The sequence below is a fragment of the Pempheris klunzingeri genome, chromosome 10 (genome assembly GCF_042242105.1).
Source record: "Pempheris klunzingeri isolate RE-2024b chromosome 10, fPemKlu1.hap1, whole genome shotgun sequence".
NCBI classification, from domain to species: domain Eukaryota; kingdom Metazoa; phylum Chordata; class Actinopteri; order Acropomatiformes; family Pempheridae; genus Pempheris; species Pempheris klunzingeri.
Window position 1 is genome coordinate 23214515 of NC_092021.1, and position 27013 is coordinate 23241527.

General features: G+C 43.0%; 2 protein-coding genes across 10 annotated transcripts in view; one reads left to right on the top strand and one right to left on the bottom strand.

The window, feature by feature from the left end:
* The window catches only part of usp9 (ubiquitin specific peptidase 9), a 39700-nt gene extending 22563 nt beyond the window's left edge, over window positions 1–17137 (top strand). For 2 of the 9 annotated variants that reach the window (XM_070838722.1, XM_070838727.1), the window contains 24 exons: window positions 306–584; window positions 702–839; window positions 1127–1264; window positions 1534–1700; window positions 1805–1913; window positions 2039–2185; window positions 2315–2461; window positions 2577–2784; window positions 2884–3104; window positions 3856–4043; window positions 4146–4319; window positions 4442–4583; window positions 4738–5494; window positions 7750–7873; window positions 7963–8188; window positions 8359–8488; window positions 8651–8836; window positions 9313–9533; window positions 10221–10309; window positions 10423–10579; window positions 10901–11113; window positions 12023–12052; window positions 13867–13965; window positions 14873–17137. In XM_070838722.1, the coding sequence (XP_070694823.1) occupies window positions 306–584; window positions 702–839; window positions 1127–1264; window positions 1534–1700; window positions 1805–1913; window positions 2039–2185; window positions 2315–2461; window positions 2577–2784; window positions 2884–3104; window positions 3856–4043; window positions 4146–4319; window positions 4442–4583; window positions 4738–5494; window positions 7750–7873; window positions 7963–8188; window positions 8359–8488; window positions 8651–8836; window positions 9313–9533; window positions 10221–10309; window positions 10423–10579; window positions 10901–11113; window positions 12023–12052; window positions 13867–13965; window positions 14873–15151 (4569 nt within the window). In that variant the 3' untranslated portion in view covers window positions 15152–17137. The remainder of the gene's footprint in view (window positions 1–305; window positions 585–701; window positions 840–1126; window positions 1265–1533; window positions 1701–1804; window positions 1914–2038; window positions 2186–2314; window positions 2462–2576; window positions 2785–2883; window positions 3105–3855; window positions 4044–4145; window positions 4320–4441; window positions 4584–4737; window positions 5495–7749; window positions 7874–7962; window positions 8189–8358; window positions 8489–8650; window positions 8837–9312; window positions 9534–10220; window positions 10310–10422; window positions 10580–10900; window positions 11114–12022; window positions 12053–13866; window positions 13966–14872) is intronic. The other 7 variants (XM_070838723.1, XM_070838728.1, XM_070838725.1 and 4 more) reach the window with 5 other exon arrangements.
* Window positions 17138–19148: 2011 nt separating this feature from the next.
* rpl8 (ribosomal protein L8) lies at window positions 19149–22953 on the bottom strand. The gene is made up of 6 exons (XM_070837925.1): window positions 22914–22953; window positions 22337–22480; window positions 22105–22246; window positions 20418–20636; window positions 20184–20299; window positions 19149–19344 (listed from the first exon to the last, which is right to left on the bottom strand). The coding sequence occupies exons 2-6, from the start codon at window positions 22472–22474 to the stop codon at window positions 19186–19188; spliced, it is 774 nt and encodes a 257-aa protein (XP_070694026.1). The 5' UTR covers window positions 22475–22480; window positions 22914–22953; the 3' UTR covers window positions 19149–19185.
* Between the last annotated feature and the right edge of the window lie 4060 nt (window positions 22954–27013).

A 27013-nucleotide genomic window follows, 5' to 3' on the forward strand; every position in this document is an offset into this window, starting at 1 on the left:
TGTGTTGTGATTTTTTTTTTTTTGCCTGAACAGCAACAGTACTACAGCTCCATTAGCAATCATAACATTGACTGTAATTATGTGGCCCGTCTCACCAGGCAAATTGACTAGATTAGCTGGTTAACTGAAGTGCACAGAACTTTTTTAAACTATACTAGATAAAAATATATACTTGAATTTATGTTTTTACTTGGCAAAGATACCAAGATTTACCTTGAATCCCACTATGTGATACAGGTCTGTGGTTTTTATCTCACGTCTGTTTATCTATAAGACTGTTCACAGTATTCATGCACATGTTCCAGGTTGTTTATGCTTTGCTGATGCCAGCCAGTGCCACCCTTGGCGAGGACGCCAGCGACTTCCAGTACAACTTCTTGAAAAGCGGTGGGCTGCCCTTGGTGTTGAGCATGCTCACCAGGAACAACTTCCTCCCATCAGCAGACATGGAGACACGGCGTGGGGCTTACCTCAATGCTCTGAAGATTGCCAAGCTCCTACTTACTGCTGTAGGTTTTGGGCATGTGAAGGCTGTGGCTGAGGCCTGCCAGCCCAACGCCGAGGGAAATATTCCTGTCTCACCGGTTAGGCCACACTCATAACTCACACAGACATGCCAGAATGAATGGTTCCTCAATAGTTGACTGTCATATCTCTTACTTGTCTTTATCTTTGTCCACACCCACCTGCATTGTCTACAGATAAATCAGGCCACTCATGACCAGGCCCTGGTCCTCCAAAGCGCTCTGCAAAACATCCCCAACCCTGCCTCAGAATGCATGCTGCGCAATGTAGCCATCCGCCTAGCCCAGCAGATTTCTGATGAGGTAACAGAAAATGTAAGGAAATGGATTTTCATCTGAATACATTGAACTGGTAATGAATTCTAATGAACTGTCTTATAGGCACTGTAGTGAATGAGCGTGAATGTTTAAATGCATAAACTGATAATAAAGTTAGACACCCAGTCTTTGTAGTGTTAGTTGTACATAAAGTTGAGATGAGGATTGTAAGAAGTGTTTGTTTAGACGATCACTGGATGAATAGATTTTTATTCTTTTTTTTAATTTTTTTTTATTTATTGATGGTGTGTAATACTGGCACCTGTTGGACTTTTTATTACCAGAATTTCTTCCAGGCATCAAAGTACATCCCAGACATTTGTGTGATCCGAGCGGTACAGAAAATAGTGTGGGCATCAGGCTGTGGTACTGTGCAGCTCGTCTTCAGTTCAAATGAAGAAATCAGCAAGATATATGAGAAGGTAAGTTACCTTTTGAATTTAGTTCTAGGTTTTGTCTGATGAAATCAATAATTTTGGAAAAACACCACAGCTGTTAAACTTTAAATGGGAAGCAGACGCACATAAGAGTGAAAGATGTGCAGCACAGACTTCCATAATGGAATAAAGTCTGTGCTGCACGTCCCTCCCTTAAAAGATGCAGACTTCTGTAGGTCCTAAGACACTCTTACTCTTGATGGACTTCTGTATGTGTTTTCCATAACATCTTTCATCTCGCTTTTTCTTGCCAGACAAATGCGGCCAAGGAGCCAGATGGGGAAGATGAGCAGGTGTGTTGCGAGGCTCTGGAAGTGATGACACTGTGTTTTGCCCTTATGCCCACGGCTCTGGACACCCTCAGTAAAGAAAAGGCTTGGCAGACCTTCATCATAGACTTGCTGCTACACTGCCACAGCAAGTAAGTACACAAGGAAGCATTAAAAGAGGCATTCTCATCATTGTTTCCCTTTCATAGCTCTGACAGTTAATCTTAATGGTGATGTTGTCATTTGTGTTAAACAGATCTGTGCGTCAAATGGCTCAGGAGCAGTTTTTCCTGATGGCAACTAGGTGCTGTATGGGCCATCGACCTCTCCTCTTCTTTATTACCCTCCTCTTCACTGTGTTGGGGGTGAGTAGCTATACGCCTTGTGTTCTTAAAGACTTTTATGTCTCTTCCCCTTCTATTGTAACACCACAACGTATAACGATCAACTGCTGACAAGGTCCTAATTTCAAGTGGTTTCAAATTTCCAGAGTACAGCCAAGGAGCGAGCCAAACATGCTGGAGATTACTTCACGTTACTCAGACATCTTCTGAACTATGCCTATAACAGCAACATCAACCTGCCAAATGCTGAGGTGCTGCTCAACAATGAGATCGACTGGCTGAAAAGGATAAGGGTAAACCAGCTTGTTAATTATGTGTTCATGATCTGTTTTATAACTCTATTTTTGCCAATAAATAGTCCAGTTAAAGTTATCTATTCTTTGGACAGAGTTGATGGTACACAATATGCTTGCATTTACTAGGATGAGGTTAAGAGGACAGGAGAGACTGGTGTGGAGGAAACAATCCTGGAGGGCCACCTTGGTGTCACCAAAGAGCTTCTAGCCTTCCAGACACCTGAGAAGAAGTATTATATCGGCTGCGAGAAAGGAGGAGCGAACCTCATTAAGGTAAAACAAACCATACCTGAAACGCTTAATATTACCAAAAGTGATGGAACCAATTCTTCTCTAGTTTTGTCTCCTTTCTCATAACTTTACTAAGAGATCTTTTCTTCTCGTTTAGGAGCTGATCGACGACTTCATCTTCCCAGCGTCTAATGTGTATCTGCAGTACATGAAGAGCGGGGATTTCCCCACAGAGCAGGCCATCCCAGTGTGCAGCACTCCAGCCTCCATCAATGCTGGCTTTGAGCTCCTGGTAGCACTGGCTGTTGGCTGTGTCCGCAACCTCAAGCAAATAGTCGACACTCTGACTGACATGTACTACTTAGGTAGGGAGACGACAGAGTGGCAATTTCACAGATGCATTTCACTGACAATTTGTAATTTACATCATGCATGAGGGTGTTTTTCCCTCCCTCTCCTTTCAGGTTGTGAGACACTGACAGAGTGGGAGTACTTGCCTCCGGTGGGGCCACGGCCCAACAAAGGCTTTGTAGGTTTGAAGAATGCCGGGGCTACCTGTTATATGAACTCTGTCATTCAGCAGCTCTACATGATTCCTCCAATCCGCAATGGCATCCTGGCCATTGAGGGCACCGGCACTGACGTGGATGATGACATGTCAGGGGATGAGAAGCAGGAGAACGAGGTACAGTGAGAGCTTATCTTAGAATAAAGCTTTTTCTTATTGGAGATGTTCATCATTTCTCCGCATCCAGTGACTTGATAAAATGGCTAATTACTATGAATCGGACTGAAAAGTTGAATCAATAATATAATGCATGAAAAAGCCATCGGAGTATGAAGAGTTGGAAAAGTGGGAATGGGATGATGGATGCAAAGTATAGTAGAAGCTAAGCTGCGCTGCTTGATTGATGGCTGGAAACTAAACTGCAAAGCTGACTTGAATTTGTATGAAAAAGTTGGTATGAATGTGTTGGAATAGTGGGAAAGCAGGAGGTCTAATTTGGAAGTCTCAATCTGCTTTGAATATTTTTTTTAAAGTGCGTTTTTAGTATAAATTTTGCAAGTGGAAATTGTGGGAGTGAGAGCAAGTTTAAAATAAGATTTTTGGATGATTTTAAAGCTCCTCTGCACTTTAGCAATGATGTCTCCCGCTCTAAGTATGTGCTCTAAATATCCACTGAGTGTATATTTGATAAGTAGTAGTAGAAGTAAGAATGAGTTGGAAATTCATGAAAATATGTAGATTTTTAACATTCTGTCCGTTTCAATGGAGCAAAATTGCCAGAAAATGTTGAAAGTATAAAAGGAATGAATGAGACAAATAATTGCTGGAATAATACGTAACTGAGCGGAAACATTTAATGTTTGAATGAAGTTTCTATGTTGGAAAAATGTGTGTCAGGAGTTGGCATGTTGGTCATGTTCCCTCACAGAGTAACGTGGATCCTCGTGATGAGGTGTTCAGCTACCATCATCAGTTTGATGATAAACCTTCCAGTAAGTCAGAGGACAGGAAAGAGTACAACATTGGAGTACTGCGCCACCTACAGGTCATTTTTGGACACCTGGCTGCTTCCAGACTGCAGTACTATGTCCCAAGGGGATTCTGGAAACAGTTCAGGTATTTCAAAGATCCCCAAGTAATTTTGCATGGATCTGCGTTTTGCCTGTTTTATCAGTTTCTAATGCTGAAGTGTCTCTTCTCTGTTTCGTCCTTCTTTAGGTTATGGGGTGAGCCAGTGAACTTGCGGGAGCAGCATGATGCTCTGGAGTTTTTCAACTCTTTGGTGGACAGTCTGGATGAAGCTCTGAAAGCGCTGGGCCACCCTGCCATGCTCAGCAAGGTGCTGGGAGGCTCCTTTGCTGACCAGAAGATCTGTCAGGGATGCCCACACAGGTCAGCACAGTCCTTTCCCTGTGCTTGGCTGCTGGAAATACTTGAATAGTCTCATAACTGTAAACTTTAGGCTGCCTGGGGATCTTCTCACCTAATAGTTTGTTGTTTTTTTTTTTTGTCAGGTATGAGTGTGAGGAGTCGTTCACAACGCTTAATGTAGACATCAGAAACCACCAAAACCTGTTGGACTCCATGGAGCAGTATGTTAAAGGAGATCTGCTTGAGGGAGCCAATGCCTACCACTGTGAGAAGTGTAATAAGAAGGTGAGAATGGAGCACCCATCTAGTTGCCAGCAAATATCAAACTGTGATATTCGTAAAGTGCTATGTAGTATCTGTTTGTTTTTGTCTCTCCTTAATGTCTTAATGATTTACTTAAAGGGCTAGAGGGGTAATGTGTAATGTATGTTCTCGTCAGGTGGACACAGTGAAGCGTCTGCTGATTAAGAAGCTGCCACCTGTCCTGGCCATCCAGCTGAAGCGCTTTGACTATGACTGGGAAAGGGAATGTGCCATCAAGTTCAATGACTACTTTGAGTTCCCCAGGGAACTGGACATGGAGCCGTACACGGTGGCTGGTGTGGCTAAGCTAGAGGGCGATGACGTCAACCCGGAGAACCAGGTGATCCAACAGAACGAGCCCTCTGAACCCACACCTCCAGGCAGCTCCAAGTATCGTCTGGTGGGAGTGCTGGTCCACTCAGGCCAGGCCAGCGGCGGACACTACTATTCCTACATAATCCAGAGGAACGGAGGCGATGGCGAGAAGAACCGCTGGTATAAGTTTGACGACGGTGATGTGACTGAGTGCAAGATGGACGATGAGGAGGAGATGAAGAACCAGTGCTTTGGAGGGGAATACATGGGCGAGGTGTTCGATCATATGATGAAAAGGATGTCGTACCGGAGGCAGAAACGCTGGTGGAATGCCTACATCCTATTCTATGAACGTATGGACTCACTGGACAAGGACAGCGAGCTTGTCAAATACATCTCAGAGTTGACCATCTCCTCCACCAAGCCTCATCAGGTCAAGATGCCTGGTGTCATCGAGTGCAGCGTCCGCAAGCAGAACGTCCAATTCATGCACAACCGAATGCAATACAGCCTGGAATATTTCCAGTTCATTAAGAAACTTCTGACCTGTAACAGTGTCTATTTAAACCCTCCTCCAGGTATGCATCATTTTTGTGTGTGCAGCTAAATGGGTTTTTTAATGTGCAGCGGATCGTATTTATTATATTTATGGTTGCCAGCCACTTAATCGCAACTCAAACCTCGGGTAAGATGTTTTGGAAGCACCGTATAAACATAAATTGCAGCAAAAACGTAAACAAAAGCTGGCTGTTTCAACAGATGTTGTGCTGGGAAATTATGACTTTGAACATGAGACGATTTTGTATGAGCACAATCTAATTTCCCCAAACTGTGTCGCTGTTTTTCCACAATTTATTTAATCCGGTAAGGCCCCGTAAAACCTAAAAACACCTGTATGGGATCATCACCTGTCAAAAAATGGCAGCGAAATAAAATTGCAAATAAAACGGCGTCAGATAAAACAATATTAAAAAGGGTGAGTTAAGATAATACAAATATGCCATTAACTAGACAAGTAATTAGCGTTAATGCCTCTTTTGTTTTACAATCAGGGTGAATTCTTGCATGTGCAGGAATGTGAGAGAATGTGGAGCTCTTGTTTCGTTCAAGCTGCACAGTATCGCGTCACTCCTCCAGTCATGATTCTGCATATCCGATACCCCCAGAGCCTCTTTGATCTGTTCTGTCCTCATCATATCTCTACTGTGTATTCCAAAGCTTTTCTCTCTTTATAAAGATACAGCGGCCGCCATTATGATTTTATCACTAATCTCTGGCTTGCTTGTCTTAGAAATAAAATTTCACAGTGCTGCTAATAGTCGACGTCTCTGTGGAAAGAGCTAGTGGTCAGTAGCGTTTAGCGAGCGCTGCCGAGAAATACGCCGCCTCTGTAATGCATTAATGATGGAGCCAGAGCCCCGTAATGTTCCACCGGAACATAAATGTTTGAGGACAGACATTAGAACAGAAGCATATGATTGAGGGAGAACGGTTCAGATCTTGCAGTGCACGGATGGATTGTACATTTTGTTCCACTTAATCCACCTACTCACCCAAGGCATTAACCCAGTATGTTAGTTTGAATGTATGATTTGATATATTACTGATCGGACTTACTCGGAGATCAGTGAACAAATTTGGTATTTTTCTATTTTTGTAGCTTTGTCTGAGCCTCGACGCTGCCGTCTCACATTCTCATCTGTTTCCCCAGTTGCCGTGTTATCGTCTGCGTTTTGTGTTTCATCTTAGGTTATGCTGGATTGAACTTGGATGAGAAAAGATTTTCTGTCATTCAGCATCTTTTATGACGCTTTATTTATAGTACGGAGTATATAAAGCACAGTTTGTCAGTAGTAGGGCAGGTGTGCATAATTCATTGTGTTTACTTGATAGTCCGGCACACTGGATTTTATATGAAACAATAAGTGAGGTAAAAGTGACGTCAGTTTCAATTTGAGGATGTTACCTGTGTAGGAATTAAAACCCACTTTATTAATAGTCCTCAAATTAGTGCTTAGATTAAAAGGATGTTATAGTAAATACCCTTCAAGTGTAACTTCACCCAGCAGTCTGAGCCTAAGTCCACCCACTGCATACTTTTGAAAAACGCTATAAAAAGTAGGCTTGGGGTTGAGGGGGGAAGGGGCCGTGTCTGTGCTCAGTGATATGATCCCCCGGCCAGAGAAGAGTGGAGACACAGCGACACTGAATCTGTGCACCAGGAGACTCTTTTGAGGTGGAGGACCTGAAGTTCACATTATTGTGGTGGAGGGTTGTGGTGCCAAGCCAAATCAATTTACTGCCCCAGTAATGCTCAAAGCTGGAGACTCTCTCTATGGTGTAAACGATGAGCCTCTAATGAGCCTCTGAGTGGTAACGTTATCGATGGTGTAGATGGTGTTTGGAGCCATTCTGAACCCATTAAATGCAGACTTGTATATATTTAGTAAGAAATGTAATCGTTATCATCATTAATGTGTTTCATTACAGTCATATCAGTTAGTTTTAGTGTGCGGTACCTCATCAAAGTTTGAACGTCTGCTCTCTAATCTCAGTGATGATCTTATTTTAAATACAGGGTGCTGAAGTGCCAAAAACAAACACACTCCTACTACACTGTTCATATCTGTGTTTTAAGCAATGTGCTTCCTGTATGTGTGGGTCGACACAATTGAAATCTACAGATAAGTGACAGGATATGCTTGGTAGCAGTTCAGTAATTTCATCCAACAATGAGTAAAATGTAGCTTTTAAACATAAGCTTCCGACAATCTGAGACCAATGTTAAGAGTACTGAAGAGTCTGGGTTTAATCGTTGCTCTCTTTTTATCAGGACAAGACCATCTTCTGCCAGAGGCAGAGGAGATTGCTATGATAAGTGCTCAGCTGGCTGCTAGGTTCCTCTTCAGCACAGGTTTTCACACCAAGAAAGTAGTACGGGGCCCTGCCAGTGACTGGTAAGCTCTGTCCACGTCTGTGTGTTTGAGCTTTCTGTCTGTTTTATCCCCCTCCATAAAATAAATACTCTCCCTGTTCTTCTTTGTAGGTATGACGCCCTCTGCATCCTGCTGAGACACAGTAAGAATGTACGCTATTGGTTTGCACACAACGTTCTGTTTGCGTACCCCAACCGGTTTTCGGAGTATCTGCTCGAGTGCCCGAGCGCTGAGGTCCGTGGTGCGTTCGCCAAGCTCATCGTCTTCATCGCTCACTTCTCCCTGCAAGACGGCCCCTGCCCCTCCCCCACCGCCTCGCCTGGACCTTCTACTCAGGTCGGTGCCAGACTTACACCGACCTCTGTGGGCTTTTATTAGAACTTTCTGGAAGATACTTGAGGGCCGTTTGTATCACAGACTGTCACTGAGAAGTTCCTCGTCCTGTGCTTCTGGTTGATATTAACCCTGCTGTGGTTTCTCCGCTGTGTTCTGTGTTTGTGCATCAGGGCTGTGATAACCTCAGTCTAAGTGACCACCTGTTGAGAGCTGTACTCAACCTGCTCAGAAGAGAGGTTTCTGAACACGGCCGTCACCTGCAGCAGTACTTCAACCTCTTTGTCATGTATGCCAATCTGGGTAAGGAGCACACAGCCGCTGCACTCCTACAACTCACTGAGGAACAGATGCACATGACAGAAGCAAGTTTTATGCAGAATATAATTAATTATTTGTTTGTTTTTGATTATTTGCTGCTTTCTTTCTCCCCCCCCCTTTGTTCAATACTCCTGCCACACGCAGGCCTGGCAGAAAAGACGCAGCTGTTGAAGCTGAACGTCCCTGCTACTTTCATGTTGGTCGCCCTGGATGAGGGTCCCGGACCTCCCATCAAGTACCAGTACGCTGAGCTGGGCAAGCTCTACACTGTGGTCTCCCAGCTGGTCCGCTGCTGTGACGTCTCCTCGCGCATGCAGTCCTCCATCAATGGTGAGTGCTTTTACACAGACATTATGATGTGAACTCGGCTGATACGAGCCAGTAAAGGACCATGAAATGGCTGCGGATGGTTTGGGTTGAGGAGAGTCGGAGCCCAATGAGGATTTTCATCCTTGCTCAGGATCATGTGACTGACAAACCAGCCACTCTGAGCCTCTGTCTTGTGTAGACAGAGCTCAGAACTGAGGGCTTTTAGAGATGAAGGATGAGAGGCCCTGTGTGTGTGTGTGTGTGTGTGTGTGTGTGTGTGTGTGTGTGTGTGTGTGTGTGTGTGTGTGTGTGTGTGTGTGTGTGTGTGTGTGTGTGTGTGTGTGTGTGTGTGTGTGTGTGTGTGTGTGTGTGTGTGTGTGTGTGTGTGTGTGTGTGTGTGTGTGTGTGTGTGTGTGTGTGTGTGTGTGTACTGCATTTGTCTCTAATACTACATGTACTTCAGATTACACTAAGTTTCGTCTCCCTCGCCCTCTCAGGTAACCCTCCTCTCCCTAACCCGTACGGTGACACCAACCTGACGGCCCCAGTGATGCCCGTGCAGCAGCTGGTGGCAGAGATCCTGTTTGTGAGGACCAGCTACGTGAAGAAGATCATCGAGGACTGCAGTAACTCTGAGGAGACAGTAAAGCTGCTCCGCTTCAGCTGCTGGGAGAACCCTCAGTTCTCCTCCACTGTGCTCAGTGAGCTGCTCTGGCAGGTAAATGTCTAATAACCCATTCACGTGGAATCAGCGCAACAGCACAGGAAAAACAAACAAATAGTCCGACAGATTGGCAGGACGGCAAAATGAAACACACGTGATGATTTGTTGCTATGAAGATGTTGGTATTGGCAGACTAGAAATGTCTCCTGTTGCCTCGTCGTATCAATGATCCGTCCTATTTTCTGTAGTAGTGAACAAAGTTTCCATTGCATAAAAACCTAATAGGATGGTGATGATTGTTCCACGTATTCGGTTCCAAAACACATGAAATGAATGGTTTTAATGTTTTTTTTCTTTGGCAAGTGACCACAGTATAAGCAGGATAATGTTCTGCTGCACGGCGGACAGTTCTCTGCCTTCACGTGGTCCATTAATTCCTGATAGTGAACTCCTCATCGGGCATTAACCCTTTTATAATTTATTATGCATTATTTTATGGTTTCTCCTCGTGTGAAAGAGCTACGCAACATCCGGTTGTAGGAGGACGGCAAAAAAGTTCAAATATTTTAACTTACTGTTGCCGTTATTCTCTGCCAATCTCATCTAATTTTGCCGTCCTGCTCTCATCCGCTAAAATGACATCCAGTTTAGACCGACAGGACACACACAGTTATGTAGGTGGCTTCCTTTTATGTGTCCACAGGACCCTTTGATTAGATCATGTGTGTTGTGTGTCTGCAGGTTGCATACTCCTACACCTACGAGCTGAGGCCTTACCTGGACTTGCTGCTACAGATCCTTCTCATCGAGGACTCCTGGCAGACACACAGGTCAGACTGGTTGCTCAGTGTGTGTGTGTGTGTGTGTGTAAGCCAAGAGTGCTGCGTTGTTCTGAACGAGATTAGAGGTTTGAATTTCTCCTTCTCCCTGTTTGTTCCTGAAGGATCCACAACGTGCTGAAGGGCATCCCCGACGACAGAGACGGGCTGTTCGACACCATCCAGCGATCCAAGAACCACTACCAGAAACGGGCCTACCAGTGCATCAAGTGCATGGTGGCCCTCTTTAGCAACTGCTCTGTGGCTTATCAGATCCTACAGGTACACTTACTGACAGACGGAGCCACCGCTCTCTCTCCTTTCTAATGCATTACACAACAGGCCACACTTTGCTAAAGAAAACTGTATCCTTGATGCATTTCTCCTGTTAATCAGCATCATATTTGTGTATTTTCTACATCAACACTTATTACACTTACTTATTTAATAAGAACCAATGCTGTTTCGGCTTTTCTTCTATCCTAGAGCAGCACCAAAACAGTCAAATTACATGTTAAGTAAAGAAAACCACGCCAGCTTGTGCATTCACGGGTACAACCGATGGAGCCATATATGCTAATCAGCGTCTTCTTATGCGTGCAGAGTAACGGTGACCTGAAACGGAAGTGGACGTGGGCAGTTGAGTGGTTAGGGGACGAGCTGGAGAGGAGGCCATACACAGGGAATCCCCAGTACACCTACAACAACTGGTCCCCTCCGGTTCAGAGCAACGAGACCTCCAACGGCTATTTCCTCGAGCGCTCGCACAGTGCACGCATGACGTTGGCCAAAGCCTGTGAACTTTGTCCCGAAGAGGTAATGGCATTGACATTTTACCCTCTCACACACACGCACGCACTTGCTCACATTTGCCTAATTTCACATTAACAGTAGGGATTGAGCTCAGGAAGTCAAACCACACTAGCATCTGAAGCTATAGGACTCTGTATGTAGGCATACATGAGACTTACAGGGGAAAAACACGCAGCAGCTGTTCACTACAGTTCTGTCGGACTTTTCTGATTCAGTCAAACTTCCAGTATGGAACGGGCGCTTATGTTATTTGCAAATATATATGGAATATCAAGAATATTGGGAGGTTACACCACAGTAAAGCATAGCTACAAGGCCGTGGTTGTTATGGGAACACGTTAACAGTGGTGACGGTAACAGAAAAATCCCACAGAAATACTGTGTTACCACATCACTTGAGCAGAATAACCCACTGAAATGTCATAAAATGACCAGCTTTTAACTGGGTGTGTGTTTGTGATGCCACTGAAGGGATTAATTGACCAGAAAATGTATTATTGACGATTTTAAATGATTGATTTATCGTTTCCTCTATCTCATGTCTTTTATAAAAAAAGAATATGTTTCAGTTTTGTTGCTGTTGCCTTTGATCTGACGTTTGATAGAATAAATGATTTTAGAGACAAAAGATTTGACAATGTGACCAAGATGATTAATTACTTTAATTAATTGGGCCCATTGATTTTTGTGTTTCCAGCAAGCGGTTAAATGTAAATGTCTTCCCTAAGCTGTGACATGTTTAGTATGCTGATAAAGTTTTGTTTTTATTCATGGCTGCAGTTCACAATGCATACAAATATATATCTATATATATATACATTTTCTGTTCTCACTTAAAAAAAAGTTACTTGTATTTTTATGTTGAAAAATGAAATCAAATGACACACTTCTCCTGTAATATTCCATACACAGCTCAAGTGTACTCAGGGAAGCCCAGGGAAGGTCAGTATTCCAGGCACCACAACATAAAGGAAGGAAATGAAACAAAATTGAACTCAAGCATCAGCAGAGAAACAACGAACATCTGGCCAGTGCATAGACCTCCAACACAGTTAACACTCGCTTAGTTAGAAATGCACAATTTTGAGTTTTAGCTTCAATATCAGTGGCAGAGGTTAGAAACATGTCGAGTCCCCAAACCTTTTTTTTTTTTTCTCAGTTTTCTTTTCGGGCTCTTTATGTATTCATGTGATGCAAATGTTAAATAAATAGTTAAGGGAGTGGGAGCACAAGATGGTTTATAGACGGCAAATTATTAAAAGCTTTTTGAGTTATTTCCAGTATATAAACCTTTTTGAGGTGTGTTTTGTCTTTCTATATAGTAGGGTGTTAGCTTCTCAGATTAGGTACATGCTCATGCTGTGTTCGTAAAACAGATTGTGACCACAGATGAATGACAAAGTTAAAAAACAAACCAAATTGCCATCCTCCATCCTGTTGTCCGTCTCGTGTCGTAAGAGGAGACGTAGTTAGTGTGTTAGTGTAACGCAGCAGCACACAGTGAACAGCTCTTTGCTGCCCAGTGATTCGCCAAAGCAACATCACTGACGTAGCCGGTCCTCCGTCTCAATCTAGCGCTCCTTTATCTGATTTTTTAAATTTATTTTTTATTTTTAACTGTGGCGCCACCTGCAGCAGATTAAAAACTCTTAGCCTCACATATACTTCAGTATTTAATCATAGTCGTAGTGAGAACAGGATTCTCCAGTACATTAAGCATGATTTAGTTTCCCCTCATGATATTGTAGCAGATACACGATGCATTTAATGTGTTTACATGCTTTTGTCATTTTTGCACGTACCCATTACCCTTTGACATTATGTACTTTCAATGCATTAAAGGGGACATATTGTGCAAAATGCACTTTACAGTTTTTCCAACATAAATCTGTGTTTGTCTACAAACCACGAGAAAAGACCGTCCTCTCTCTCTCTTTTTTTTAAGTAAATTTGTCAATGTTCAGATCAGCGTTAGCACGTTGGTCGGCTCATACGTAGGAATTTGAGAAACACACAGCATGTAACATGAAAACGAGCAGAATATGTCTCCTTTAATTTAACAATAGAATATTCTCACCTGTAATTTGGTGAAAATGCTCCTTTTTCTGTCTTTTTTGTTTTTGTTTTGTTTTGCGTCCCATCACACGTAGTTTAAAATCTTTTCTCGCAGTTTTAATATTCGATGAGTAGTAAATAACGGATGGCAGCTAGAGAAAGAGACAGAGCTACAACAACACATGGATGGTTTTTGTGATGGCATTTATTAGTCCACACACTTTAGATTTGTGTTAATAGCCTGACAGGTTCTGTAGTTTTCCCCCTTATGACTTTACACCATGTTGTAATTTGTCCCTTCGCACACGTTAACCACATGTAAGTCACCTAGTCGCACAGATACAGGATTAGTATAGTATAAAGGAACATAAAGAGTGGTCACCAGGCTTGTCCTTTTGAAGGCGACTCACTGAAATAACCTCCACAGCTCTGGTGCTGAGAGGAAGCTCCCAGGTGCACCCACACACCTAATCAACTCTCATTTTAACCTCATTTACTTGATAACATGACACAGTCGGAAGTTTGACCGTCCCACACAGCCCACTCTCAGCCTCACACAGAAAGGCAGAAGCTTAGCATTACACCCACGGTTGTTATCCAAATAAACTAGGGATTCCTGCTGTACATATTCACACATTTACTCTAATTTACTCTGGAAAGTTGAAATTAATTTGTGATAACGTTTATCTCGTGTCTGCTAGGAGCCCGACGAACAGGAAGCACCTGACGATCAAGACTCCTCCCCACCTGAGGACACCTCTCTGTACCCGCACTCTCCTGGAACAACCCAGTTTCAGCAGGTAGCGTCTCCGTGGCGTCAAAGACCGTCTGCAACTAAAGACGGCGCATTTCAGCACTTCCTGTCTCCTAAGCGGGGGACAGAGGGAAGCAGACGGGGCTGTGCAGCACAAGAATGATCCATCATTGGTGTTTTAATGTTCCCCAGACTTTTGTTTAGTGTAGGTCATTGTTACAGCGTATGGACGCTCTCCGTCCGTCAAATAAACGCTTCTGTCGTCATGTTAAACAAACCACGAACCGACCAGCTGTGCACTCGAGATCAGACTTACAATGTAACCACTCCAGTAAAAGATGGGCGAGTACTTCCTCTCCTCCCACGTTTTTACTTTTAAAACATTGTGGTATTTAGATCTATAAATGACACAACCAGCCAGCAGCAGTGGGTTGTTTTTTTTATCAATATCAGCTCTGATCTCCCTCCAGCCAGCTGCCGTCCTACAGATAACTCCTCTTTTCAGCTTCACCGCTCAGCTGATCCTCGTCCATTACGGCATTTCCAAAGCAACAGAAATGGAAACCGGACATCCGACAAAAGTACAGCGCTGCGCTGCGTCGCTCGTAAAAAAAAAATAAAATAAAATAAAACCATGTGACACAGATACAGGAAATGACTCTCCGATGGGCCGCCTGTTTTCCAAACCATTTCTGGCAGCGTGTAAAAGTTCTTTCCTACTGCGTGGGTTTGGGACAATGTAGAGAAGTTAGGTGGTGCTGGTGGTGTGTGTGTGTCTCAGAGAGCCTCCATGCCCTAAAGTTTAGGGTATGTTTAGGGCCTAAACATACGTTAAAACCTATAAAATGTGTGTTCTATGTGTGAAGTATCTAATTCTCAGGTTGATTTTCAGTTTTACAGTCCAGTTGTTTCTGATGTTTGCTGATTTTTGTCCACTTTCTCCCCCTGAACAGAACAACCACCCCCATGGGCAGCCGTACACCGGGCCGGCTGCTCAGCACATGAACAACCCCCCGCGTCCCGGTCCCGCCTCTGCCCCGACTCCGGGCCCGGCCCAGACCCAGACCCCGACCCCGACCCCGACCACAGGCCCCGGTCCCGCTCCCGGCCCGGGCCCGCGAGCACAAGAGAACTGGGAGAGCACCGAGGAGGTCGCCCCGGCCCCGACCCCGGCCCCGGCCCCCGCCTCCACCTCCACCTCTACCCCGGCGCCCGCCCCGCCTAAGGAGTAACACCCCGCCCGCCCCTCCTCTGCTGTGCCTCGAGCCTCCATCGTCCCGCTCTCCTTCCTCTCATCCTTCGGTCAACAGAGCTCCTCCTCGTCGGGCCCTCCCCCCTCTCTCTCTCTCTCCCCCTCACCCCTCTCTCCCTCTCTCTGGCCCCAGGGCAGGGCAGAGCCGGGCCTCCTCTCCCGTCAGCCTGCGGGGGGCGCTCTCCCCTGGCCTGGGGCTGCCTGACCGTGTGACGGGGGCCCGCTGTGGCGGCTGCAGAGGCGAGGGAGCGGACAAGAGTTCTAATAAAGGAAAACAAATTAACCCAGAGCCGACGATGCTGATGCGCTTGTCTACACGACGAAAAGGTGTACATAGTATGTTAATGTTTCTGACTGTTCAGATCCCCCAGTAGCATAACTCTGTGTGGTTTGCTGTTGGGAGATGTTGCAGATATTATGAAAAACAAATGGATATTATAAATAAGAAAAATGCCCAAAAAAAACAAACAAAAAAAAACAAAAAACTGTAAGAAGACAACAACTCCTCTTTGTTTTATCACCCATGCTCAGCAGTAAAGTTTGTTCTACCATCGGACAGTTACTGGTCATTCAACTGTAGAAGGACGCATTGTTATTATCATAATTATATTATTATTATTATTCTTAAGCTCCTTGGCAACCTTATGACCGATGCCAAATCAACTCACGAGCTGTGGTTGGTTTTAGTGTGAGATATGGAATGATTGGGTGGACTTTTACGGTGTTTGGTTGATGTGAAAACGCAGTGATGCAACATTGTTCTGAAACTCATTGCCTTTCTTTTTCTTTTTCTTTTCTTTTCTTTTTATTTTTTTGTTTTTTTGGGGTTTTTTTTTTTTTTGTTTTTGTTTTTTTTTTTTTTTGTTCCGATAATTAATTCAATCCTTTCTGAAGCTCTAGTTAATATGCTGTAACATTTAGCATGGCTTCTCACCAGAATAGTGTAGCCCAAGGGAAGACTTGTGATCATAACAACCTAAAGCTGTTCTTAATCCACATCTCCAGAGGGGTGTTGTTACCCTTAGGTTATTATTATTATTATAATTATTATTATTATTTTGTTTGTTTTTTTTCTACTCATCTACCCTATCTACAATGAGGGCGATATTTTGAACCAATGTATGAATAAGTGGCTTTTCAATTGCACATTATAACCCTCCAACTCCATATTTGGCAGTCAGTTTTGGTGGGATAGGCGGCTTAGCTTTCACCTTTTTAGGATTTCTGAAAAAAAAAAAACGAAACACATATGCAACAGAATTGCAGCGCCGGGCGACCCGGTGCGTCCTTAGACCGCGTGGTTTGCTTCTGTCTCTCCAGTAGAGCCGTGTAGTCGTAGACAGACTCGTTTCCCATCGGCCTCCTTTTCCGCCGTGGAGCTGGTCGGGTCCGGCGCTCGGCCGCGGCCCGGCGCTCGGCCTCCTGGCTCCGTTTTTTGAGAATAGGTTCCACAGCAGGGTTGTACCGTGAGAATAGCGGCTGGTTAGTCATGTTGCAACTTGAGCTAACTTGTAATTCTGTAGGAGTAAAAGGTAAACATCAGTAAATACTGTATTTAATTGGTAACTTGAATGCATGTATTTTTTGAATTTTTCTTTTCTTTTTCTTTTCTTTTTTTTTGTCTAAAACATACCAAATACTCCTGCAAATGAAAATATTCTGCCCATCGTATTATATTTAAATATTTTGCTCTTATTTTATAGAATTTATTTTGTTGTATTTCACTAAAAATAGAATTTGATTTAAGAGGAACATTTTTGTCCTTGTGTTATTTTTAAAGAAGATATTGACTGTACAGAGTTCTGCGCCCTGTTTTTTGCCGACTTTTGTTTTGGCCATGGTGTGACGTTGAATTCTGGAGCTACAGTCGCGATGTGGACTTTCACTTTGTGAGGTTTTTTGTGCACAGAAATATAACAAAAAAAAAAGCATTGCGCCCTTAGCAAATAAAGAACATGGAATCTTGGGTGTGTCTCATTATTACTGATCACCTGAAATGATCTGATTATTGTCCGATTGTCCATTAATAAAGGAAAACACAACAGTCCTGCAGCAAATGAAGGTTAAAATGTTCAGTTTGTGTTCCAACTATCTCAGAAAGGTGCTTCCGTTCCTTTGCCTGCCTTCGTTTATGCAAATAGGGTGGACAAAATAATAGATCACACCCTTAATGAAGGTATTGGTTTTTAGGTGTGTGTTCTGTCAAAGTCTTCAAATATAACATGATGTCTTCGTTTCTTCTTGTAAAGGACAAAACCACATTTTACAGCGCTTCTGTCTATTAAAGATAAAGAAGAGCTGCATTATGGGACATGAAGAGCTGAGTGTTTTGGGAGTTTGAACGTCGGCCGCTCCAATGTCTCACCTGTTCTGCTTCAAATGTGACTGTTCTGTTTTTAACCCATAAGAACCAGTTTTTGAGATTCTACCCCGACTGTCCAACATCTGAAATGTTAGATGTCACAGCATTATTATTTTAAGATGTTTCATCTCAGCTTGTTCGTTAAACGTGGTCAGGACGGGTTAATTGTAATCCAGGACAGTATTAGAATTGTTAAATTGTCTGAAACTTAACTTTAATAACAAAAACGAGTTATTTAAAATCAGTGTTTTACAGGTTTTAATCTTTAAACTGCACCAGGATGTTTAGTAGCCGTCACTGAGGGACTTTATTTAAAAGGTGTGTGTCACTGTGGCCTCTTAAGGGTTAAATCTGTCTCTTCAGAAAGCTCCACTTTTACTAAGTAACTGGATTTCATCCTGGGGGGCTTCCTTCAGGCAGAAAACTGAGATACTTACAATTCTCTTTTAGTTTTAACACTTGAGCCTCTTCATGTCTCCTAAACTCCTTCAAACAGTCCTCACAGAGGCTCATTTTTATTTCTCTGCACTGTTAAACCACCAAAACCTGACTTCCCAACCGTGTTGATGCACGAGCTCCCTCTGGTGTTTCTGCCCGTTACATTTCAGAGGGAACCTCACTGAAACTACAGAATAACTCAACAGCTCCAACAGAATCCTCCCTGTGATCTCAGAGGAGACGCTTGTTGTAAAAAGCTCAGTTTGCCTCAGAATATAAAGAAATGTGGTGGAAGAAACATTCAAACTCTTAAGCAGTAAAACCAGACTAAAAATACTCTGTTAGAGGTAAAAGTATGAGGAAGATGTGCTTCAGTGTGAAAAGTGAAAGTGTCCGTTTCTATTTTTTACTTGTGCATTCAAACAAAAGCAGGATTTTACTGATGTAACTAATCAATCGGATTTTCTGTGTGAAAATAAAAAGAACCTCATGGTAACATGAAACTAATTACTGATAACTACATTTAAAACTAGAAATAAATTAAGACAAGCAGGTTTGAGAAGCTCAAACTGAAATGTTTTTACTTACTGTTTCTACTCTCAACTGATAAATAAATAAACCATTTCTGCTGTATGAACTGTTTAATACGACGTTTTGTAAGTAAAAACGTTCATTTCTAAATCTATATCTTGTGACTAAAGCTGCTAATTGCATTAAAAGGTTCAATATTTGAAACGCTGGAGCCGACTTACAGTAAATGTACTTTGACACATTCAACACCGACTTAACTTTTTGTTGATCCTATTTTTGTTTAAAGGCTAAATGTGATTCGTTTCTATTTATTTTATCGCAGCAAAGCACTTTTAAATGAAAGTGGTGAATCTGGTTCTGTCAGTCCAATTTTAGTTTCCTCTCCACTAAATACAAAAACACATGACCGGACGTGTGGTTTAGAGACGAGTTAATAAAAAATACACAGCAGGAAGTTTATGTCTCTTATTTTGGTTTTACCTGGACAGCAAAGGTGAGAACATCATAAGAATAACCAACATACAGCAAATCCCTGTGTGCAGTATTCATGCATGTTATACCAGTGGGACTCTAAAATATGTGGTTGAGTTGTTATGCTGCTGCACTGTTTGTGTGTGGACGGAGAAACAAAGCCAGAAAAACGGACTCTTTTGGAACACGTTTTATTATCAAGAAAGTCAGATTTAGTTCTCCTTCTCCTGTACGGTCTTTGTTCCGCGCAGTCTGCCTGTACGACGGGCAGCGATGAGACCGACCTTGCGACCAGCAGGCGCGTCCCTCCTGATTGTTGAGGGTTTGCCAATATGCTGATGGTTACCACCACCGAAGGGATGCTCAACAGGCTGCAGGGAGACAGAAGAAATACATAAAGTCAGTCTGAGGAACCTTCACTTGTTACGTTGTAGGAACAAAAAAAAAGGCAGCTTCAGACGTCGTCTCCCTCGTGTGCTGCTTTAGTGTCACAAATAAAACTTAGAGGAAAAAACATCCAACCTGCTGAATTCTTCATTTTAAAAACACACGATAAAAAAAGTGCTTCACATTCTGAGAAAAATTTGGACTTTTAAATGAGGGCTGTTCTAAAAACACTCAGAGGGGTGAAACCACAGACAGACGACAAAACATCTGGATTAGTGTAAACTGGGCTGTTCCAGGTTTGTGGATAAAACACCGGCTACAACTAAAACAACATCAAAAGTACACATCAAATAAAAAGGCAGTGACTCTTCCTGCCACTCTTCAAAACTGAAGCCAAGACATCCTGATACAAACAGTCTGTTGGTTAAACGTGCTTTGAGACTCCGTTGTGGACAAAACTGCTACGGCGGCACGTTTCATACAAGCCGAGCTGAACCACCTCACACACCTACAGACGCTCGATTTAACGTATGAAGTCAGAAAAACCTCACAGATTACAAGTAAAAACAGTCGGCAGGCTTCATCACCACCTCCATGTGGAGCAGATAACCGTCTCTTCAGCACTTTTCTGATGCTTCTTCAGACTAAACTATTAAACCTTTCACCAGATCCTGGAAACACTAATGTGTGACCTACAAGTAAAGACTGACACGTGACAAACCCTGAGATCTACTCAGAGTTATTTAAACCTCTACGTGAGGCCTTCAGGGTCTAAACATCTGCCCACGATTGTTCTCCAGTTCTTAGATTCGGCGTCACTTACGTTCATGGCCACACCACGGACACGAGGCCAGCAGTTCCTCTTGGCCTTGTACTTGTGGTAGGCGCGACCGGCCTTCAGGATGGGCTTGTCAATACGACCACCGCCGGCGACTACACCTGCAACACAGAGGAGGCGGAGCTGATCGAAAAGGTGCACCGGCACAATGACAAACACCTGAGTGACCGCGTGTCCACACGGCAGCACCGTGGAAACACGAGGGCCGGCGGTCCTTACCAACGACGGCTCTGTTGGCCGAGGAGATGACCTTCTTGGAGCCGGAGGGCAGTTTGACTCTGGACTTCTTGGTCTCGGGGTTGTGGGAGATGACGGTGGCGTAGTTCCCTGAAGCGCGGGCCAGCTTGCCTCTGTCGCCGGGCTTCTCCTCCAGGCAGCAGATGATGGTTCCCTCGGGCATCGTGCCCACGGGCAGGACGTTGCCGATGTTCAGCTGAGCTGTGGGATAAAAAAAACAAAAAAAACCATAAGATTCACACTGAAAACATTTCACACGTCCAACAACGTGACCCCAGCTTCACCTGATCACAACAACTGCATTTTAAAAACCTTTATCGTCATTTTTTGTGGGCTGGCGAGAAAAACAGACCCAAAGTAAACGTGTGTAATATACAGAAAGGCCTCATTTAGATTCAGAGCTGACAGAACGGTGCCAAATGTGCAGCAGATATCGTTAAGAGGCATCAAATCTGCCTCAATAACCACATTAAACTGCATTTTACAGTTAGGAACTCTTTCAAACGTGCACCTCGTTGCTGAAAACCTCAAAGTTTCACTTTAACCACTGCGGTCTTACTCAGATTGGGTGAAGTGACGCTTTCAAAATGTCAGAGCAAGTTTTAAGATCGTCACTTCATGGTGTGTGAACAATGCGGCTACACGTGAAGCCACTCTGATTATATACAAATCAACTCTGCACGAGAGCCAAACGTCGTTATGAGCATTTACACCATCAAAATGCTAATTAGCAGCAGAGCCTGAGCCTGATCATGTTGTAGTTGGAGCGAATAACTGTAGAACAACAGTTTTACGGTAAAACACACAAACATGAACCACTATTAAACTATTAAACTAATACACCTACACCCATAAATACACCAACAGATCAGACAAAAAGAAGCTTCAGAGAATCACCTCATTTCTAAAGTTTCTTCAGGATTAAAATCATCCAGTGAAAATCACATTTACATCCACGGTTACACTGCAAACACGGACGGCTAATCACTTATTCGGCACATTTTAACAGCATCAATTTGCCAAAGTGTGAACAAATCCAGGCTTAAACGAGCAGAACGTCACTAGAACCTGAACATCTCTGACATTAGCAACAACAGACCAGAGGAGAGAAACATTACAGACACTTGTGCTCAGGACAAACGAAACAAACCTCATCACTCATGATCGATTATTATTATTATTATTATTATTAACGACACACTGGATGTTCGTTAGCAGGTTAAATCTTCGTTGCTCAACACGACACCAACAAAATCTAACATTAAATATTTAAATCACACACAAAAGTAGGATTTTCTGCCAAACGTGGTGTTCGGGGTCATAACTAAGAGCCAATCAGGCCTTTGATCAGACGACAGCCAGGTGTTTCCCATCATGCCCTGGGCTTTGCGGTCAGAGAGGACACCTTCATCTCAGAAGGTTCACGGCTCAAGTCGAACACAAATCTAACCAACGTGCTGCGATCAGTTCCTCAAACTTAACTCAATCACATCTGTTGAAGGTGCACGTCCGGCTGCAACGTAAGTGAATTTAAATCAGGATTTAAACACTTTGGACGACAAACACACAAACTCTAAAGGCTGTAAATGAAGCTGCAAAGGCTCGGTGGTGGCGGCAGGTTGTGGGAGGGCAGCGGCCCACCTCAGGAAGTCTACGCCTGGAGTCTCACCCTTCTTGCCGCAGTAGATGAACTGTCCAGTGTGGATGCCCTCAGCAGCGATGAAGAGCTCGGTCCTCTTCTTGAAGCGGTATGGGTCACGGAAGGCCACTTTGGCCAGGGGGGCACCACGGCCGGGGTCATGGATGATATCCTGAGGTGGGGGGTAGATGACAGAAACACGGTGACACCAAGAACCAACATGGTTTTCTCCCTCTAAGTGATCTGAGGGGTCCAGACTTACCTTCACAATCCCCTTGATGTAGCCATGGCGTTCAGCGAAGTCAATGTGACGGAGTTTAGCAGCACCTTTCCTGTGCTTGACGTGGGCTTTGAACACAGACCCCGCACCTTTTCTCTGTCCCCTGATCACACGTCCCATCGTGAACTGCAACAGACTTACAGTTAGCTTCGGTTATACACCGTAATGAGCCTGTGGCTAATGCTAACTAACCATGCTAACTAACTTCTAAGACCACATTCAGCTTCTAACGTGAGTGTAGGTTAATCCTCCATGTTAGGAGAGCAACTTTAGCAGTTATGATCAATGTGAGTGATCAGAAAGCACGTGAAACAGAGCTGCCATGTCTGTAACGTTAGCCGCTGCCGGCCTATTAGCCGACACACACCGCCATGACAGCAATGAGCTACACAAACACATCAAAATGCTTAAAATCTGGACTCATCCGTAAAAATACTGCCTAGATTTTATTCTTACATATTAGCGGCACATTTAGAAATGTTTGTCTAAAGTGGATGAAGCAGAAAAACCATGATTTAGAGCAGATTAAAGGAGGGAAGTCAGAGAATTGCTGTCGTACCTAAACTCCGCTGACGGAAAGAGGAAGTGGAAGGGCAAAGCGGAGGTTTTCTTCCGGAGAAGTCACCGCGGGGCATCATGGGAAGTGTAGGCACATAGACAGTAGCTGCAAAACCGTGTTTTAACGAGTTTATCGTGTTTATTCGATGATAATTAAGTGTTGTGATATTAGTTATACATAATTAATAGTTTAAAGTCAAAGAAGAAGAAGAGGAAGAAATTGGTTGCAGTTTGAGGAGCCTGTTGTTCGTTGAAATCAGGTAAAATTACTGACAAAATATTAATATTAAAGCCAGATGCGGTGGTTTAACAATAACAAAATGATAAGAAATAATAAAATTGTTATGATTATTATTATTAATAATCATAACAATAATAAGTCATGCACTGAAAACATTATTTAATGTATGTAATCAGGAAAATGTACTTAAAATATTAAAAATAGAAGTATAGTAGTAATGTCTCCTGTGACTGTTCTACTATTATTATGACACTAATAGATTATTATTCCTCATGCATTCATGTAAAAGCAGGATTTTACTGTTGCAGCTGGTTGAGGTGAAACTCATTTTGATGATTATTGATGATTCAGCTGATCTCCATTAATTAATTGATTGTTCGGTTTGTAAAAACAAAGGGAGCCCAAAGTGACTCCTTCACTATGTTTGTCCAAACGTCAACATTATATAAAAAAAATACATTTAAATGATTGAAATCATTCAAAGTAAATGCAGCAAATCCTCACATGTAACAAACTGGATCCGTGATATGTTTTTACAGGAAGAATAACAATAAAAGAAGCAATTTTCTGTCAGTCGACTTATTAAGATAAAGAGAAGACGTGATAAGAATTCACTGTGTTACAGCAGTAAAAGACTAAATAATAAACGAGTGGACAGTGATGTAAACAGGAGATATTAAAAATACAATTTAAACAAGTGGAAGGACAAAATGGGGACAATGTACACAGAGGGAATATAAAAGGCTTTGCACATTAAAGTGAGGTTATTCTTCTATATTCTATAAGTCTGATGTATAACAGCATGTGTAACTGGATCAAGCAGAATATGCATGTGGACAAATAAATTAATCTTCATTAATTCCAGGTTTTGGCACCAGAGGGAGACACATCATCACAGAGGGATTTTATTTTAAAGGGTTATTGCTCCTAATTTAAACCATCAAGACTCAGTGTTTCACATAAACATCCACATGTTTCATGTAGGAGTGTTATTTTCCCCTCAGAGACTTTTTCCTGCTCCTCCTGAGTGTTTCTCATGTTTCCGGCTGCAGGGGGAGGCCTCGCTTTAGTTGTAGCTTCCTCTCAGACAGGTCTAATGTCCCCTGCACATCTCTTTGTGTGTGTCAGGTTTCCCACGTTACCATGAGGGGTGTTAAAAATATGATATCTGTGGTGTTTTATCTCCAGCAGGCAGCGTGACGCCGGTTTGAGCTGATGTTCACAAACACAGAACGTCTCACCACAGAAGAAGAAAAGGTGTTGAGCAACAGATGGTTCCCCTCCTGAGACCAGAGCGTCCCGCTGGAGGAACAGCAGCGTGTGATTAATGACAGCACACACACACACACACACACACACACACACACTGCAGGTGATAAATATGTGGTTCAGTTATTATGATGCTGCATTGTTTTATAGAGTCCCACTGGTATAACATGGATAAATACTACACACACACACACACACACACACACTGAGTTCTTTATTCTTTTCTTACAAACACACACCTCCGCAGGTTTGGATCAGGATTTGCTGTATGTTGGTTGTTGATGAACATAATCTACTTTTCTTATGCGTGACTATAAATGACCTTTAACCCTCTGCTTCACCTTTGCTGTCCAGGTAAAACCAAAAGAAGGCTAAATTAGGTTAAAACAGCATTTTATGTGTTAAGGTGAACAGTTTACTATTTATTTATTGATTGATTTTTTAAACTCATGTCTCTCCTTTGAGGGTCAACATGTCTAAACCACGTTTGATCAACACTTTTATGTATTTCGTGGAAAGGAAACTTGGACTGACGGAACCTGATTTACCACTTTTATCTAAATAAAGTGATTTCCTGTTGTAGCAAAGAGAAAGAATGAGAAACAAACACATGGCGTCAAGAACTCGCATCGAGTCATTAAACAAAAAAAAGTGATTATTAGGTTATTTTGATCAATTACAAACCTGCTTCCTCACAGGAATTTGATTCAGTCAGTGAGAGTAAGTAAGAAAAGCTCAGTGCTTCATATTAAAGCTGCTCTAATCAATGTCAGAATTCCAGATACTTGTTTTGGTTTTACAGCCAACAACCTCACTGTTTCCATCGTGTCTCACCAGATACTCGGTGTGTAGTGTAAAAAAGTTAGTGGAGGTCTATAGTGTGTGTTAGTCAGTGTGTAGTGGAGGCCTATGGAGACTCTGGGGAAATATTTCTGTTCTATCAATGAGCCTCCATCAGAAACTAAAACATCAAAACAGTTCAAATCACTTCTGGAGGGTTTAAAAAGATTTAGTTTATGTTTCTATGTTCAGTTTTGTTTCGGCTCAACATGTTTTGTGTCTTTATTTAGTCAAATCTGATGAAAAACATCAGAACTATCTAACCCTAACCCATTATTCTATTTATTTTTAACACATGGGTCAATCTCAACACTTTAATCAGTTATTCTGGTTTATTGATTTCTGTCACCTTTAAGCTGATGTTGTACAGACGAAGCATTTGAAGATGCTCCAGGAAATGATGCAAAAACACCAACGTGGGCACAGTTGGACCATTTAGATTAGCTAAAAGGATGAAAGACGCTGGAAACCAACTTAAGCTACAGAGTGTAAAGAGTTAGGCGATAAATGGTGGAAATGTGCACGATACAGTCCACTGAATATTGGTGTGGATGGAGGGACGTGTTCTGCTGGGTTGGAAAACCTCCACCTGCCTGTATGTTTGACTGTTAACCCGGTCGTTACGTTGCTTTACAGTAAATCGTCCTCATTATGCGTCACGTCGCCTCCTGAGTCCTCGAAGTAACGTCTGCTCTTCGCTGAGACCGTGAAAAAAGTTCTTTGTTTCCTCACAAAGAGGAACATAAACTGCACTTACAACGGGACTTAAGTTTAAGCCCGGAGACATCGGAGAGGAGGGAGCGGCTGTGGGAGCGGGAGGAGGCCACCTCCGACCTCTGACCTCCCAGTGGTGGAATAACCTTTGAACTCCGTAAGAAGGAAAATGCAGCGAGCTGCAGATGTGACAACAGAGCTCCATTCTGCTGTCCAACAACTAAACACTGCACTGGGTGTGTGTGTGTGTGTGTGTTAGCCTCCTGATCATTAATACAGTTAGCGTTGTCAGATCTGGGACAAAACAGAACAATAGAGCAGAAACACCAACAACACATGCAGGCCGTTCTGTTTCTGTTTTACTGTTTCCACATCAGTTTGTCTCAGCAGTGACTCTGCTCCTCCTGCTGCTGCAGTCTTGGATCAATATTAACGACAAAAGCAGCAGGAATGTGAACATTTTCTGGTGTTTTTAATGCATTTAGTCGTCGTAGCCACCGTTGAAGGTAGATTGGGGGATAAGGGGTCTGGCACGAGCTCGACCAGGTGAGCTACCTGTGGCTACTTTAAGTAGACCACCTGCTTAAAGGTCCCATATTCTGCTCCTTTAGAGGCTCGTACTGGCATTTGGAGGTTCTACTAGCACAGGTTTATATGGTTTAATGCCCACAAACACCTTATTTTGCTCCTCGCTGCAGCCGCATGCAAATGTTTTTTGAGGAAGGAAACACACTCGACAGGTTTAGACCTCAAAGACACACTGTTGGTTGTGGTGAGTTACACTGAATGTGAACTTAATTTATGTTTGTTTCTAAACAAAAAAAACCTCCACAATCCCCCTTTAATTACAAGACTGAACTGAAGTCATTTAAACTGATATGATCTTTGTGCTTTATTTCACCTGCAGCACAAATTATTATAAATAATACAGCACAACGAGAAGGATCCATTTTTACTGCCGTTTTTAATCTCTGTGTGTGTGTGTGTGTGTGTGTGTGTGTGTGTGTGTGTGTGTGTTAGACAATCAAACACCCCCT

What these genes read in the sequence shown, in the direction of transcription:
- rpl8 (XM_070837925.1), bottom strand. Translation starts at nt 22,474, where the DNA reads ATGGGACGTGTGATCAGGGGACAGAGAAAAGGTGCGGGGTCTGTGTTC. An exon ending in CATCTACTGCGGCAAGAAGG is followed by an intron (nt 20,637 to 22,104) that starts GTGAGACTCCAG and finishes TTTATCCCACAG; the next exon opens with CTCAGCTGAACATCGGCAAC. An exon ending in GGCCAACAGAGCCGTCGTTG is followed by an intron (nt 20,300 to 20,417) that starts GTAAGGACCGCC and finishes TCTGTGTTGCAG; the next exon opens with GTGTAGTCGCCGGCGGTGGT.